At 40.8% G+C, this 18,180-nt stretch overlaps 1 protein-coding gene across 4 annotated transcripts in view; it reads right to left on the minus strand.

Annotated features, from left to right (window-relative positions):
• Window positions 1–18,180, minus strand: part of ULK4 (unc-51 like kinase 4) — a 502,577-nt gene that overhangs the window by 480,004 nt on the left and 4,393 nt on the right. For all 4 annotated transcript variants that reach the window (XM_069560715.1, XM_069560714.1, XM_069560717.1 and 1 more), the window contains 6 exons: window positions 13,848–14,041; window positions 9,911–10,010; window positions 8,173–8,312; window positions 5,389–5,551; window positions 2,153–2,254; window positions 1,515–1,598 (listed from right to left, as the gene is read on the minus strand). In XM_069560715.1, the coding sequence (XP_069416816.1) occupies window positions 1,515–1,598; window positions 2,153–2,254; window positions 5,389–5,551; window positions 8,173–8,312; window positions 9,911–10,010; window positions 13,848–13,985 (727 nt within the window). In that variant the 5' untranslated portion in view covers window positions 13,986–14,041. The remainder of the gene's footprint in view (window positions 1–1,514; window positions 1,599–2,152; window positions 2,255–5,388; window positions 5,552–8,172; window positions 8,313–9,910; window positions 10,011–13,847; window positions 14,042–18,180) is intronic.

Consider the following 18,180-nt stretch of genomic DNA (forward strand, 5'->3'; position numbering starts at 1 on the left):
TGCATCAACATTATAATAATAGCATTTTAAGCACATTAATTATTTTTAAGAGAACACGGAATACATGAGTAACAATAAAGCCTCCACTTAATGGAGGGGGGGAGCAAAAATTTTAAACTTTGTCCCTGTACCACGATAAGACATGTATCTCAAAAACTAAGTTCTGACTAACCTCTAAACTTTCTCTTTACAATCCCAGTAAGGATCATGAGCTCACACCCTTGTCTTCAACTATTAATTATGTTTCATTTTCTGAGGCATTCTTAACCAGCTTTGCTTGATAATATACTGTGACTACAGTAGTTGTAATCTCACTTTATTTCAAAGATTTTTAACAGGAAAAGAATACACATCACAATATTATGACACTGTCAAATCCCATTCATCTCCAAGTGTTCTATCTTTTTATATTGGCCAGATGCACACCTTATTCAAATTATCAGTCTATGATTAAAAGAAGTGGCCCAGAAGATGATGCCCAAACCCATCAAAACAGATGGTGCTATTAGGCACTGTGGCCACAGTCTGAACAAGATTCCTGTGAGATAATCACCCTCGGGCTGCCAGTGGTTTTCTTGACGAGACCTTTGATACCTTCATTCTCAGACTACTTTACCCTGCATAAACATCTTTAACTTATACAAGAAAATAATACTCAAAGCTGTGAGTACTTAAACAAGTAAAAAATCAGAAGTCATCATTTTAAGAAATAGGAATGACTGATTTCTATGAAAATTGAATTTAAGAAAAGAAAGAAATACTTTTTAAGAAATATAGATCCCTTTCAAAATATCAAGATTTGGGGGGTTTTTTCACCTAGGATACTGAAAATATTCTGCATTCCTATTTCTCCCATCAATTGTTGAGGATTCTTTTTTCTTTTAAAACTCACAACCTTATTTTTCATAAAGTCTTATATTCATTTTGGTCTTAAGAGTCACATCTTTTGAGGAATGTAGCAAAGTGTCTTTTTATGTTTGTACCTTCTTTTTCTTTCCTTAAGATTGTTAATGGTAAACACATTAATTACAATTTGTATGATTAACTTTTCAATACTTTTAAAATACTGCAACCAAATCGAGCTTAAACGCTTGAACTTATCAGGGTAGCATTCTGATTTCTCAAGATACGAGACTGAGAAACACTTGATTTGTTCCTATTCAAACACTACATGGGACATGAGTACATATTAAGTAAATGGTATAGACATATGAACACACCAAAACGACACAAAAGTTTGAGTTTTAAATCTTTAAACCAGACTTCTTTTGATACAGGAGGACAAAATAATCTGTATTTTTAAATGAGGGAACTTAATAGTACTCTGCTTTCTATTTCAGCATCTTTTTTAAAATGGCAAAGGGAATACTAACACTTCTAAAAATACCAATTTGTGATCATTCAGTAAACACAAATTTGAGGGGTTATGAATCAACAGAAACACTTTGGGATAAAAGTGCACCGTTGGTCCGTGTAGTAAATCGACTACATTTATAGCAAAAAAGAAATCCTACCTTTTGGAATAGGTGGCAAAGGATCTTCATAACAAATCTTCTCAATTAGTTCTGAGACACATTCTGAGAAGAACGGAGGCTTTCCTTAAATCAAACGAAAACTTGCAAAATTAAACAGTTTGCTACCACCAATAATTCTTAATGAATCTCAACTACAGACAGTTCAAGACTACATAATTTATAGAAAAAATATACATATATAGCATAATTGATTACTGAATGCTGAGTACACACCAGGCACACTGTCTATATTTCTGCAATTGAAAATTTATCATCCTAAAAATACAAAATTCACTTATGGATAACCATACTCCAAGAGTTGCACGGGCCACTGGACACATCTGAAAATTCATAGTCAAACGTACCTTTCCAAGATGTTCTACTAATAATCAGTTTTCAACAGTTAGGCATATTTCAACATTCCAAACGATTACCATGAAAAATACCTCCTTGTCAAAAGTTCCTAAAAACCTGCACGTGCTGAGACAACCAAGCAAGCCAGCAAAAATTAGTATATACAAAAATCTAGAAAAATCAGCTTTTTCACCTCTTACAGGCAAACTCTTCTCAAACTACATAGGTAACCATTATGTATATGTGTCCAGCTCTGATTTTAAACTGAACCAGAATGTAATCACCTGAAAACATTTCATAGAGCAGGCAGCCCAAGGACCAGAGGTCACTGGTGATGGAGAAGTCGGTACCCCTCACAATTTCTGGAGCTGTATAGATAAGAGATCCTAAAAATAAAGGTGAAAGGACAGTTTTGTTAGGCATTCATACCACTGCCAACACAAATACACCTAGGAAAGACTGCGTGGTAGTCTCTCAGCCGTGTCCAACTCTTTGTGACCCCATGGACTGTAGCCCGCCAGGCTCCTCTGTCCATGGGATTTCCCAGGCAAGAACTGGAGTGGGCTGCCATTTCCTTCTCCAGGGGATCTTCCCAACCCAGGGATCGAACTCAGGTCGCCTGCATTGTGGGCAGACTCTCTACCGTTTGAGCCACCAGGGAAGCCCAACTAGGTGAAGTGAAAAGACATCGGAGCACATGCACATGAACAGGTCTTCATGCATATTTCACATTTTTACATGTTTTCTAATTTTAAGGTCCCACTTGCCAAGAGGGCTTCCCTTGGCTCAGTCGATAAAGAATTCACCTGCAATGCAGGAGACCTGGGTTCCATCCCTGGGTTGGGAAGATCCCTTGGAGAAGATCTTGGCAACCCACCCCAGTACTTTTGCCTGGAGAATCTCCATAGACAGAGGAGCCTAGCAGGCTGCAGTCCACAGGATTGCAAAGAGGCAGACACAACTGAGTGACTAAGTATAGCACTTGCTGAGAACATGTGCTTTCAGTCCCTAAGTCGTGTCTGACTCTGAAACCCCACAGACTGCAGCACACCAGGCTCCTCTGTCCTCCACAATCTCCCAGAGTTTGCTCAAATTCAAGTCCACTGAGTTAGTGATACTACCTAACCATCTCATCCTCTGCTGCCCCCTTCTCCTTTCACCTTCAATCTTTCCCAGCATCAGGGTTTTTTTCCAACAAATCAGCTCTTTACATAAGAGTCCAAAGTATTAGAGTTTCACCTTCAGCAACAGTCCTTCCAATGAATATTCAGAATTGATTTCCCTTTAGGATTGACTGGTTTGATGTCCTTGCTGTCCAAGGGACTCTCAAGAGTCTTCTCCAGCACTACAGTTCAAAAGCATCAATTCTTTGGCGCTCAGCCTTCTTTATGGTCCAACTCTCACATCCATACACAACTACTGGAAAAACCGTAGCTTTGACTAGACAGACCTTTGTAGGCAAAGTGATGTCTCTGCTTTTTAACATGCTGTCTAAGTTTATCATAGCTTTCCTTCCAAGAAGTAAGCATCTTTTAATTCCATGGCGGCAGTCATCATCCGCCATGACTTTGGAGCCTAAGAAAATAAAATCTGTCCCTGCTTCCATTCTTTCCTCTTCTATTTGCCATGAATTGATGGGACTGGATGCCATGATCTTAGTTTTTTGAATGCTGAGTTCTATGCCAGCTTTTTCACTCTCCTCTTTCACCTCATTAAGAGGCTCTTTATTTTCTCTTCACTTTCTACCATTAAAGTGGTATCATCTGCATATATGAGAATGTATTGAAATATAAAGCTTTTGAATAATCACCTGAGTAAGAGGTGTGGCACACTGAAGTGTATATTCTTTTAAATTAACAATTCAAATAGTTGTAAGAAAAGAACCTTTGATTGTTATCAACAATATCTTGATTAGGATAGATTAAGTTATATAGAAGTCAGCACTCCAAATTCTCACTGGCTTAACTACACAAGTTTCTTTGTCATGAAACTACACATCCCCTACAGGTCAGCCAATGGGCTTCAACCCTCACAGTCAGTCCATCCAAGACCCAGGCTACATTTCAGTACATGCTTCCTCAGTCAGCAAGGTGGGGGCAAAGAATGTGGTTAACTTAACACCGGCTCTTAAAACTCCCAACTCGAAGAGACCTCTGTCCACACCTGGTGAGCTGTGGCAGGGACGATGCAAATCTACCACGCATCCAGAAAAGGAACGGGCAGCCACTGGTTAACAGTACTAGCGTTTACCATGTACACGGGACAGAGTTTAGTATTACCCAGAAATACCAAATTCCAGAGTTAGAAAGCACCCCTGCTTACTGACATGAACAGCTGAGGCCTGGAAAGTATCCTCACATCCTCTAAGCCACAGAGTATTCAAAACCCAGGGTTTCCCATCTTCCAATGAAGATGTCCTTCCCACATGTGAGTAATCACCAGTCACTAGGAAAGAGGTTAACGTGGCCCCCCCATGGGATTGTTCTTGGATTAAGCTCAGAAGTGACCAGGCATCACTGCTAAAAACTGACATTTCTCTATAACACAGCCCTCTTCCCCTTTTGAAGGGACTATTTCAAAAGGTACATTCCTTGTTTTCTATAATAAAAGCATAGTCTACAATACTCATTTTCACAGGATGCCAGTCATCCCATGGAATGATATTTGGGGATTTAAAGAGCCTTCTTCCTGGGCATGAAATTTTACTTCAACACTAACCCTGAAAGTTACATTTCTTTCCTCATATTTATGGGCCTCTGGTTAACCTGCTGCTCCCTATCACGTTATCTCATTCTCATCAAGGCCATGTGACCACCAGGCCCACGGATGCCGCCCTCTCTCCCAGTGCCTTTTGCTTCCTGGTGAGTCTCACTGGTCCAAAGTCTCAAGTACTGCACCAGGAACTTAGGAAAAAAGATCTTTATCACTTCTATCAAAAGTTCTCATATAAGAAATATGACTTCCTGGTCAGGGAACTAGGATCCCGCATACCACAAGGCACGGTCAAAAGGGAAAAAGAAAAGTAGGAAAGAAAAAAGAAATTTGACTTCACACTCTCCGCTCAAGCACAGCGAGCTAACAGCCTAGGCCCCATCTCACTGTCAAAACCACCTCCCAAGGATGTACCCCTAAAAATCTTCCACTGTTGCAGAATATTAGCTACTTAACAATGCTGAATATGTACCGAGCTGCTGGTGTGTGCCAGACACCGGGGATAAGTGCTGAGGATACAGCAGGAAGGGAGACAAAATCCCCTTCCTTACGTTCTAACGAGCGGTCAGTGATGAAGTGAAGGAGAAGGCTTTGGCAGAGGTTCCCTGTGCTTTAAACGGCATTAGATCCACATGGAAAACCTTAGGTCCTAGACAAAGCCATCCATAAATCCAGGCTTCTCCTGGGTCCTTATCATTTATTTTCAATACATCATTTGGCTGGCAACATATAAGGCGGACATTTTCTCCCAAACACGGGACTTGGGTGGCCCACCACTAGACTTCTGACCTTGAAGCTCGCCTCATACCTTTCACTCTACTTTTCATGTTTTTCTTCACTACATTTTCCCCGCTGTCACCTCCTCCTTCTTCTGCTGCCACCAGGGTGAAGAACTCTTCCAAATTTTCACCTTCCACTTTGGCCAAGGAAAAATTACTAAACTTCAGTGTTCCAGGCCCTTCCAAGAGTATCTATAAAGGTGAAGAAACAAATGGGTTCAAACACAAATTCAGTGTTATTTGCATTTCCATCCGTACCTCTTATAATCTCACTACAGAACCCTGAGTATTGGCTTTCTTACTTCATCACAACTCAGAAAATTAAACAGAATTTTTTTTAAAAGAAAATGCTATGCTCAGTCGCCTCAGTCGTGTCCAACTCTTTGCAATCCTATGGACTGTAGCCCGCCAGGCTCCTCTGTCCATGGGATTCTCCAGACAAGAATTACTGGAGTGGGTTGCCATGCCCTCCTCCAAGGGATCTTCCTGACCCAAGGATCCAACCCAGGTCTTCTGCACTGCAGGATTCTTTACTGCTGAGCCACTGGGGAAGCCCCAAAAAGAAGCTTAGGAAATGTAACTCCAACACTAACAGAATCAAATATTAAATTCTCCCTTCTCAGATGCAGATGAAAAATGTGCCATAAAACCACAGAGGGAAACAGCAGTCTTTTGGGAAAGATGAAGAATGTACATAAAACAATCTACTCACGAACCCTCAGTAACAGCTGAAAGAGGATTTGGAAAGCCACCAGTCCTAGGGGTTGTAGGATTCAGACTAAGGGTTCTGAAGTTAGAGTCCCAGATTTGACCCCTAGGTTCACCACTTACTGGCAGTCTAACCTACAGAAATTACTTACCCTTTGTAAATCTCAGTCTCTTCACCTATAAAATGGGGAAAGTGATACTTCAGATAGTTTTAAGGACTGAGGTTATACATGATGCCAAGGGCTTCTGACCGTGACTGCCATACGAAAAGTGCTCAAGTCTGCTAATATAATTTGTGATGATAAGTTATCTGTTGATTATTGAAACTATACCAGGAACCAGCGTTCTCTTACCTTTATCTTTTCCCTCCCTTGCAAGGGGCTTTTTGATCCTCAAAAGCAGTTTAAAGTTTACTCTTTACTTCTAGTCACAGATACCAAGGATGTCAGTTAGCCTACCACAGTGACTTTTAAACTTTTTTTTTTGAGCACCTGAAGGCCTTGTTAAGACGACAACTAGTCCCTACCCTGAGAGTTTCTGATTCAACAGGTCTGGGGTGAGGCCCAAGAACCTGCATTTGTAACAAGTCCCAAGTAATGTTGATGCTGCTGGTCCAGGGAACACACTTGCAGAACCAACAGCAGGTGGCAGATAATTTTTTAAGTTAGTAAATATTTTAGACTTTGTAAGCCATACATACGGTTTCTGCCCTGACTTCTCAAGTCTGCAACCACTGACAATATATAAATGAAAGGGTGTGGCTGTTTCAACAGAACTCCATTCACAGAAATAGGCATCCTGCTGGAACTCCTCCAAACCCAGCTCTAGAATAAAAGTTAACTTATAAATCAGCCTGAAGCTCCAAGATTATGAACAGCTGATATGAGACCTCATAAAAGAGCTCACATATAGGAGCTGGCAGGCACATTATAGCCTCTGGGCCATATATTGCTACTGCCTATGTTTGTACAAGCATGAGCTAAGCACAGTTTTTATGGTTCTAAATGGTTGAAAAAAATGAAAATATTACTTCTTGACAGGTGAAAATTACATGAAACTGACATTTCCATGTCCACAAATAGAGGTTTTTTGGAAACAAAGTTACACCCATCCATTTATATATTGTCCACAGCTGCTTTCAGAGCTGTAACACAATTAAGCGGCTACAGTCTTCAAACAAGGATATGAATATTTCAAATAAGAATGGCTGTTACAGAGAGTTTTTAAGGGGTTTTGTTTTTGTTTTTTTGTAGGTTTCATTATGTTCTTCTACAGATGGCCTAAAGTAACATTTAACAAGAACATATTCAACTTTTCATTTCATTAACAAAGGAAAAGAAGTAGCAACTAGGACCAGTAACACATACAATCCCTAAGAGCATGAACTTATAAAGGCAACAGGTGCCACTGGCTGCAAGCACACTATCTACCAGAAAACGTCCTATGAATTTCACTTAAACATAATATGTAATTCTCACTATCTCCTTGAAATATCTACCGGCATCCCCCCCACCCCGCCCCGCCCCCGCCCCATCACAGGCAAGAAACCTAAGGTACAAAGAGAAAGGGTAACTGGTCCAGGACACACAGCATCTCAGTATCACTGTTGATGTGACTCAGACACTAAGCAGGTTTGTGACTCTGCAACAGTGAAACACATTTAGCAATGCGTAATTAGTTCTACCAGAAAAGAAAAATGTTTGATATAAAATAGCAGGAATCAAACATACATTGTCAAGAATGTCATTATCAAACTATAATAATGTCTCATAAGTGTGAACTATAATTTAGGAACGAAGAGTCTTATTCTATAGGTCTATTGAGCTCATCATTCACAACGTACCTCAAGAGCAATGATACTTACTCTGAGAATCCTGAAAGGAGGGGAGATTTCACTTTCTAAAAGGTACTTCAACAGGCTGCTAAATAGGAACCTAAAATATAATACTATGTACTCCCTTTTGTTAAAAAAAAAAAAATGTTGACTAACAAATTTCAAGATGCTCTAAATATATCAAAGTTGTATCTAAAAATAAAAACATCTTTGAGGAAGCATTATAGATTGAGACACAAACAGTCAGGGAACCAAAACTTTCATGAATTACCTTCCCAGGAGAAATGTCACAGAAGAGAATGCCAAGTTGATGAAGATGATGTAATCCAGTCAGCAGGTCAATCCCAAACTCTCTCACTACATCTTCTGGGAGATTTTCATCTTGAGCAATAACCATTTCTAAAGAACCACCTGCAAGTTGATTAAAATCACCCACTTTAACCCACCAGCATTACACAATGCCTCTAGAAAGGTTCCATGCTGGGACCTGAGCATTAAAACACAATCAAATCAGTCCATCTGGACCATCTGACGGGGAAACATATTCGTGAATCAACACCGGTCCAGGAATCCCAACAGGAAGCTCCACACTCCAGAGCCAGCTAAGGGCAAATAGCTGCTCGGCCTGGAAGGATAGTCTATAAATATGCCAGTGGGGTGAAGGAAGAATCACTCTGGCACTGTGATCTCTCACTCCAGACCCCTTGGGAAAGAAACAGCTACAGAATGGTACACTTTAATCACACTGCGCAGAGGATAGTCATCTTTACCCCCATGCAAAGTTAGGTCACATTCCGCAAGTACTGCCTGACACAAAAAGGTGCTCTTCCTTAAGTGTTAGAAAATTACAAACTCTGATGTACACCACTGATGAAATAATAGGTTAGTGGCACACACACTGTGAATTCCACGTCTATATCCTTCCAAGGTCCCTGTTATAACTCTACCATCTAAGTGTCAGAAACAAACTTTTTTTTTTTTTAGGATCAAGATTATAATTAGAAGTCAAGTTCACAGAAAAAGAAGTCTTAGCTGGCAGCTGAAAGTTCAATCAGAATTCCTGTGATGAAGGTAGGAGGCATTCTGGGTTCTGTTCATTTTGTTTGGTGGGTGAGGAACCATTCCAAACACAGGTATAAATGAGTTAGGTTGTTACAACAGCCAGGGGTCAGAAAAAACTGCTGAATCAAAAAGTAACACAGGTGGAGTCCCCTGATCACCTCAACAGCGTGTGCATCTTATGAAAGAAGCTAAACCACCGTCTCCTCCCATTGATTCAAAAAATAAAATGCAAAATGCAAATAATTTACTATTCCAAATAAGCTCTTTTATAATTGCTTTATAAATTATAAGGGTCAATAGGTAAGAGACTCATAAAGCTAGAAATTATTACATTTCATCTTAATATTTAATAATTCTTTATTATTACTCAATGTATAACTATGGTTCTTCTTACATTTTTTCCTAAAGACACTGAAGCTAAAAGTCCAGACAATACCTATGTATTTAGTCACCTTGCTCTCTGTATACAGTCTTGGAAAATTTTATTAAGCAAGAGCTATATTATCTCTAATTATTGCCAGGTGGTGGAATCTGTTGATTCATCTATTTTTCTATATTGCTTAAGTTTTACTAATGCAAGTATCCTTTGCATAAGAATTAAAAAATAAGAACTAATTAGGTAATAGGTAGTTTACCTCAAATCTTTTATTTTTATTGAATGGAAAAACTTGTTTGATCAGTCACTAAAAATTATCTCTAAATTTATGAAGATGATTTAGTATTTTATACCAAAGCAAAGTTAACCCTAAACTGCATCTCTTCCTCTTACCAAACAGCTTTGCTTTTTTCCTGTCCCTAATATATCAAACAACAGATGTTCAAGTTAATGTAGTCAACAGTATGCTTATATTCATAATAGAAGAAAAAGTGAAAAATAACAAAATCTACATCATGTTTTTTCAAAGCAATATACAGTGACTATAATCGTAGCACCTCTTTACTCCTACCTGTGCAGAGTTCCACAACTAGCCAGAGATGATTGCTGGTTTCATACCATTCATGAAAAGTTACAATGTTCTTGTGTTTAATTTCATGGGTGAGACGGACCTATAAAAACACACAGCATTCACACTAAGAAAAAAAGTTCTTAAAACCTTTGAATCTATTAAGAAACACCTAAATATCACACACATCAAGACCTGGGAAATAGATAAGAAAACAATGGAACTTATTCAGTGGAATAAAATAATAAATAATTTAAAATATAGACATTAAGAATGATGGTTATGTGCTTACTCAGTCGTGTCTGACTCTTTGCAAACCCATGGACTGTACAGCCTGTCAAGCTTCTCTGTCCATGGAATTCTCCAGACAAGAATACTGGAGTGGGTTGCCATTTCCTTCCCCAGGGGATCTTCCTGACCCAGTGATCAAACTCATATCTTCTGCATTGCAGGTGGATTCTTTATCATCTGAGCCTCCAGGGAAGCCCTAATGTGAACATGCTGATCTTAAAATGTACATTTCCAATGGATTATAAGAATATTTATATACCAAAAACAAGAGTGAATTCAAAAACTCAGTAATAAAGATGCAAAAGCATGTCCATTAAAAAATATTAAGTTGCTTTGGGGATTTTTGGCTTTCCCCCTTTAAAAATCCCATTAAATATAGGAACTAAAACTACAAAAATGTGTATAGAACATCAAGACTCAGAATTGCTGATGACTGACTATCAAGGTGCACTGGATCCTTGTTTTCTGATTTTCTTAAAAATAAAAAAAATTAACCAAAAAAACCCAGAAAATCTACTGTCACTCAACACAGGCTAATGAGCCCATAATTTGTAGAAATACAGAGCTCCCTGTTTAAGAAACAGAATTTGGCATGCTCCAGGAACAACTTGGTGGGCTCATATTGTAACAAAAATAAAGGAAAACTAATCTACATGACTTAGAAGACCAGAGTGTCCAAGGGAGAATTTGAGGAGCATCTTGTAATAAATCCCCAATATAAGGCCACTAGAGAACGGGGAGAACCCTGGGCAAATAAGTTTAAAGGGATCCTCGCTAATTCTGACTCGGGAAGGGGAGGTCCTAGTGAAAAAATAAAGGAGATACAGAAATCCCAAAAGAAATCAGGCCACAGCACACTCCTCCTGACCCTCCCCATCACTCAATACTTGCCAAGGACCCACTCTTCCACACACCGCTCTGCCCATCTCAGCCTCCACCCGGACCTCCATCACCCATGCGCAGCCTCCACTGGCCAGTGCAGGAGATTCTGTGGCCAGTGCTCGCCACAGAGGGCTACTGTGCTCTGGAGCAGCAGCCAGGATGAGCTTCAAGTGTAAAACACACACCAGACACCCAACAATCAACATCAAAATTAGAAAAATATCTCGCTGGTTGCACACTGAAAAAATAACACATGGTATTATTAATCTCATATGAGATTAATATGGAGAAGGCAATGGCACCCTACTCCAGTACTCTTGCCTGGAGGATCCCATGGACGGAGGAGCCTGGTAGTCTGCGGTCCATGGGGTCGCGAAGAGTCGGACACAACTGAGCGACTTCCCTTTCACTTTTCATTTTCATGCATTGGAGAAGGACATGGCAACCCACTCCAGTGACGGGGGAGCCTGGTGGGTTGCCGTCTATGGGGTAACACAGAGTCGGACACGACTGAAGCGACTTAGCAGCAGCAGAGATTAATATATATTAATAAGATGAATTTCACCTATTTATTATCCTTTTACAATGTAGATACTACGAACTTTACAGTTAGATTTATAACCCCCATTATATGTCTGTTGGACAGCATTGCCAGATTTTTTTTTAAACTGGTAACATTATTCTCTCCCAAATCTCTTCCACACATCCTAATCCATGTCCACCACTCACTCACTTTCCAGCTCACTCGCTCCAGGACTGCAATTCTGGTTCAATCTAACCCTCCCCACAGTCTGCACACATCTAAGGCACTGAAGCTGACACAAACCACGCTGACTGCTCTGCCTTCCACTGACGACCCCCACTCTAAAGGGCCCCAGCCAGTCTGCCCTCCAGGTGACCTACTCACACCCTTTCTTTCCTCTTCTCTAGAACACTGCCTGCCGGTCTCCCATAACTGAAGACTTAAGATTCTCACCTCAGTGAAAAGGTAATCAGAAGAGAAATTCCTCCTGTTCCCAGTTCCAAATCAACCAGCTAGAGAGCATCTTGTCCCATACATCTGTCTTCCTTCAACTGTCCACACGCCTTTCAAAAGCCAACACCTCCTCACGCAGGTGAGGATGGCTGTTTAAAATAATAATAAATAACAACAATGACAAAAATAACAAGTGTTGGCCACAGTGTGGAGAAATGAGATCCCTTGCACACTGTTGTGGGAATGTATAATAGTAGAGCCTCTGGGGAAAACCAAATATTTCATGGGTTTGGACAAATCTGTAATGACTTGTATTATTATAGCATCTACCATATACAAAAGTTTCACTGCCCTAAAATCCTCTGTGCTCTGCCTATTCATCCCTCCCACTCTCCCACCAGCCCCCAAACTCTGGCAACTACTGATCATTTTACTGTTTCCATAGTTTTGCCTTTTCCAGAATGTCACATGGTTGGAATCATACACTATACAGCCTTTTCAGACTGGCTTCTCTTACCAAACAATGTCCATTTAAGGTTCCTCTGTCTACTTGTGGCTTGATTGCCCATTTCCTTTTATTAATGAACAGTATTCCAGTGTATATATGTTCCAGTTTGTTTATTTACTCACTGCAGGGCATCCTGATTGTTTTGATTACAAATAGAGCTGCTGTAAACATCTGTGTGCAGGTTTTTGTGTGGACCTAAGTTTTCAACTCTTTTGGCTAAGTACCAAGAGTGTGATTATTCACTCAGAACTCTTTTCATCATGCAAGAATGAAAATTTCTACACATTAAACAATAACTCCCCATTTCCCCTTTCCCTGGTAATCACCATCGTATTGTACTTTGTTTCTGAAAGGTACCTCATATAAGATGGTGATGGCTGCACAGGAATAGGCATATACATACTGACAATGTCAAACTACACACTTAAAAATGGTTAAGATGATAAACTGTTACGTGTGCTGCTGCTGCTGCTGCGTCACTTCAGTCGTGTCCGACTCTGTGCGACCCCATAGACGGCATCCCACCAGGCTCCGCCATCCCTGGGATCCTCCAGGCAAGAACACTGGAGTGGGTTGCCATGTCCTTCTCCAATGCATGAAAGTGAAAAGTGAAAGTGAAGTCGCTCAGTCATCTCCGACTCTTAGCGACCCCATGGACTGCACCCCACCAGGCTCCTCCATCCATGGGATTTTCCAGGCAAGAGTACTGAAGTGGGGTACCACTGCCTTCTCCATTGTTATGTGTATTTTTTCCACAATTAAAAAAAATAGCTAGGTTTGGTCCAAGGAGTCTGGGCTGCAAAGTGGTACAACTATATTAAACCCAAGTTACTCTCACCTAATATTCTTCCTTTGGAAAGCTTCATAATCATGTAGTAAATGTGAAAGTAAATGATCTGGGGACTTCCCTGATGGTCCAGTAGCTAAGACTCCTAGCTCCCAATGCAGAGAGCCAGGGTTTGATCCCTGGTCAGGGAATTGGATCCCACCCACTGCAACTAAGTCCTGTCACAGTCAAATAAATTTATTTTTAAGTGATCAGATATAGACTGTATATTCCCTGACTCATAAAAAAAAAAAACAGAAATCTAAGTTGCTAGTTATTGATACTTGAGTATGTTTAGGAGCCATTATTCAGGACTATTGGCACTAAAGAGAGAAGGTCACCCATTCCAGTCTGAAAATGGACTGTCTGCTACCGTGAGTTCAGTGACTTCTGTTTACATACTACTTACTCCATCTGATCATCTTTTCCCAAAGAGAGAGAAACATACTTGACTTACCCAGTTGGTTATTTCAGGCCTCCTGCACTTATCACTACAAAGAACAGCTACAAAACTGATGGTCCCCTTCCGTCGCCCTTTGTAGACCACAGTCTTGCTTCCTCGGCCAATCTCCTCATACAGGATGAAGTTTTCCATCTCTGGGTTGACTTCTCACCTTCGATAAAATGACAGTCTAATAGCATCTCTAACCCCTAAAAAGTAAACAAATATGACACTTCAAACCCCAAACTAGCTGGATGATTGATTAGCCTATGCTATTTAATATGTAATCAATAAATCTAATAATTCTATAAATTCAAATTCCACGTATAAATGTTGATACAAGTGTCTTTGTTTTCGTAAAATTAAAAAAAAAAAACTAAGAAAAAAATAACACAATTCACAAACCAATATTCAACTCCCTAGCGACAAGACCATAACAAACATAATGAAAATGACAGCTATTTTGAACACATGGAACAAAACCAGGGAATGAATGAGATTTCAGTCAATGTATCTTGATACAGCTCTTATTCTGTTACACAGGAAAGCACTTTGTGTCAGTAACTGTGTAATGAATGGGGTAATAAGCCCCATCTAAGTGAAGAGGAACTAAAAAGCCTCTTGATGAAAGTGAAAGAGGAGAGTGAAAATGTTGGCTTAGAGCTCAACATACAGAAAACGAAGATCATGGCATCTGGTCCCATCACTTCATGGCAAATAGATGCGGAAACAGTGGAAACAGTGTCAGACTTTATTTTGGGGGGCTCCAAAATCACTGCAGATAGCGATTGTAGCCATGAAATTAAAAGACGCTTACTCCTTAGAAGAAAAGTTATGACCAACCTAGATAGCATATTCAAAAGCAGAGACATTACTTTGCCGACCAAGGTCCATCCAGTCAGGCTATGGTTTTTCCAGTAGTCATGTATGGATGTGAGAGTTGGACTGTGAAGAAGGCTGAGCGCCGAAGAATTGATGCTTTTGAACTGTGGTGTTGGAGAAGACTCTTGAGAGTCCCTTGGACTGCAAGGAAATCCAACCAGTCCATTCTGAAGGAGATCAGCCCTGGGACTCCTTTGGAAGGAATGATGCTAAAGCTGAAACTCCAGTACTTTAGCCACCTCATGCGAAGAGTTGACTCATTGGAAAAGACTTTGATGCTGGGAGGGATTGGGAGCAGGAGGAGAAGGGGACGACAGAGGATGAGATGGCTGGATGGCATCACTGACTCGATGGATGTGAATCTGAGTGAACTCTGGGAGTTGGTGATGGACAGGGAGGCCTGGCGTGCTGCAATTCATGGGGTCGCAAAGAGTCAGACATGACTGAGTGACTGAAATGAGACAATGCATGTGAAAACACTATGTAAATAAATATAGAATGACAGTATTTCTATCTAATCCAAAGAGATTTTAAGAGTCAATTCAAATATTATTCGAAGTCAGTGGTCAGCAAACTACTGGTTCCTGGGCCATATCCAGCCTGCTGACTCCTTTGTAAATAAGTGGAACACTGCCATGTCCAGTCACTTATATGCTGTCTAAGGATGCTTTCCAGCTATGACAGCAATGTTGAGTAGTAGTAAGAGTGACCCTATGACCTGCACACCCTCTAAAATATTTACTATCTGGCCTTTTACTGGAGAAAGTTGGCCAACTCTTTCAAATCATTTTTTTTTTAACCACCCATTATAACAACTTCATTTTCTTGGCCAACAAATTCATCTTATATTCATGAGTGAATAACAATCTGATGTAGTCTTTTACAAGGCCATGCAGTTGCAAAGAGTCAGACACAACTTAGCAACGAAACAACAGGGGCTTATACTTCAACCAAGAACAGAAGTGTCAATATTTATACTGATAGTAGATATGCTTTCAGTTCAGTTGCTCAGCCATGTCAGACTCTTTGCGATCCCATGAATTGCAGCATGCCAGGCCTCCCTGTCCATCACCAACTGCCGGAGTCCACTCAAACCCATGTCCATCGAGTCAATGATACCATCCAACAATCTCATCCTCTGTCATCCCTTCTCTTCCTGCCCTCAATCCTTCCCAGCATCAGGGTCTTTTCCACTGAGTCAGCTCTTCACATCAGGTGGCCAAAGTACTGGAGTTTCAGCCTCAACATCAGTCCTTCCAATGAACACCCAGGACTGATCTCCTTTAGGATGGACTGGTTGGATTTCCTTGCAGTCCAAGGGACTCCCAAGAGTCTTCTCCAACACCACAGTTCAAAAGCATCAATTCTTCGGTGCTCAGCTTTCTTTAGAGTCCAACTCTCACATCCATACATGACGACTGGAAAAACCATAGCCTGACTAGATGGACCTTTGTCGGCAAAGTAATGTCTCTGCTTTTGAATATACTATCTAGGTTGGTCATAACTTTCCTTCCAAGGAGTAAGCATCTTTTAATTTCATGGCTGCAATCACCATCTGCAGTGATTTTGGAGCCCAGAAAAATAAAGTCAGCCACTGTTTCCACTGTTCTCCCATCTATCTGCCATGAAGTGATGGGACCAGATGCCATGATCTTCGTTTTCTGAATGTTGATCTTTAAGTCAATTTTTTCACTCTCCTCTTTCACTTTCATCAAGAGGCTCTTTAGTTCTTCTTCACTTTCTGCCATAAGGGTGGTGTCATCTGCGTATCTGAGGTTATTGATATTTCTCCCGTCAATCTTGATTCCAGCTTGTGCCAGCGTTTCTCATGATGTGCTTTCAGTAACGTGGTTTCCTTACTTCCAAGAGAAATAAAATTGTAACTGGCTCCTATGTTCAGAAATTATTACAAGCAATACTTTTACCTGCCAGATGAGCTATTATTAAGTTTCTGGGGCATTCAAAGCTTGACTCTGCAGAAGCAGAACAAAATCACCTGGCTGCTATTAATACTGCTGCAAGAAATGCTGCCCTTAAAGGGACCAACAGCAACCAAACCTCTGTCATGGTCCAAAAAGCTATTTCCCAAAATGATAATTTAGAAAAACTGGCACAAAGGGCCAACAGTTGGCCTCAGAAAAAGAAAAACAAGATTAGAAATTCAACAACTGTTGGTTTGATAAAAGAAGAAGCTTTAGTTTGGACTAAGAAACAGCCCTGCCCTATGAGAGACTAAAATCCCCACTCCTTATCCCTGTACATGCATTTTGTCAGTCTACTAACAAAATGACGGCCTTCATGAATCAATACCGCTGGGGAAACATCACCTAGTGGCAAATGAGTTACATACTGTCCCATCTAACAGATAAAGTATGATTTAGTCATGACCTGTGTGTTGTCACACTGGACTGAACCTTTGCTTGCAGACAGTCTACTGCCTCTTATGGGGCTAAAGGACCAGCATTTTTAAGATTCAACTGGCAAAATACAGAAGCCCTCCAAATATCTCAACCAAAAGCATTGCTGTTGGTCCTTCTAAATCTCAGATCCACCCCTTCTGTAATTCAGAAACTCTCAACCTCTTGAGATAGTCACAGGACATCCAATGCACTGGGCTCCTGCTTCTCACAATCCACAACTAATAAATGGAGGGTTACTCCAGTATTGAAAGGCCTAATTCCTTCTATGAAAAATAAGCATGTTTTGGCAGGGCAGTCTTCTTATAGGGCACCCTCAGGAAACAAAGACCTCCAGCATCATACCTTGCAATCTGGAGAGGTCGTTTGCTGGAAAAGACACTTCTGGAAGAACCATCTTCAGCATCACTAGACAGGTCCCTACTGAGTAATTACTAACCAACCCTTGTGCCACCAAACTCCAAGGAACACAACTTTTGGATTCATGTGCCACATCTAAAGAAAATGGAGAACTCTGACTGGACCTGCACAGCAACTGGTGATCTGAAAGTAAAGATTCTGCGAATTAAAGCAGACAACAGCCAATGAGACAGCTTTCCCAAGGTATGCAGGTCTGGCCTGCTGGAAGGTTGTCACTGCGGGGCTGCACCCTGCAGGCCCACGAGCCTTGCAACTGCTCAGTCTCAGAGAGAGAGCCTGGAGTCAGCGACAGAGACGTAAATGACTTACTGGACAGGGGTCTTAAATGCCTGAAGCAAGGTGCTGGAGAGACAACCCACTGTGCGTGGCAGACAGCAGGCAGAACAAGACATGGCAGCAATCTGCACTACTTGAGGGAGGAGGGGTCTACCATTTACAGGGGAACTGATGCCAGGTGGGCTCATCAGGAACCAGAGACTAATGAAGAGGACTGGATAGTCCTGTGAGTGAAGTAGGGCGAGGTCAAGCAAGGCATGTACAGAAACCAAGAAAACAGCCATCCTGAATGGGCTAACCATTCGGTCGCCAACGCCAAACCTTAGATTATGGCCTAAGACTTCAGATGATCA

The sequence above is a fragment of the Ovis canadensis genome, chromosome 19 (assembly GCF_042477335.2).
Source record: "Ovis canadensis isolate MfBH-ARS-UI-01 breed Bighorn chromosome 19, ARS-UI_OviCan_v2, whole genome shotgun sequence".
Lineage (NCBI taxonomy): Eukaryota > Metazoa > Chordata > Mammalia > Artiodactyla > Bovidae > Ovis > Ovis canadensis.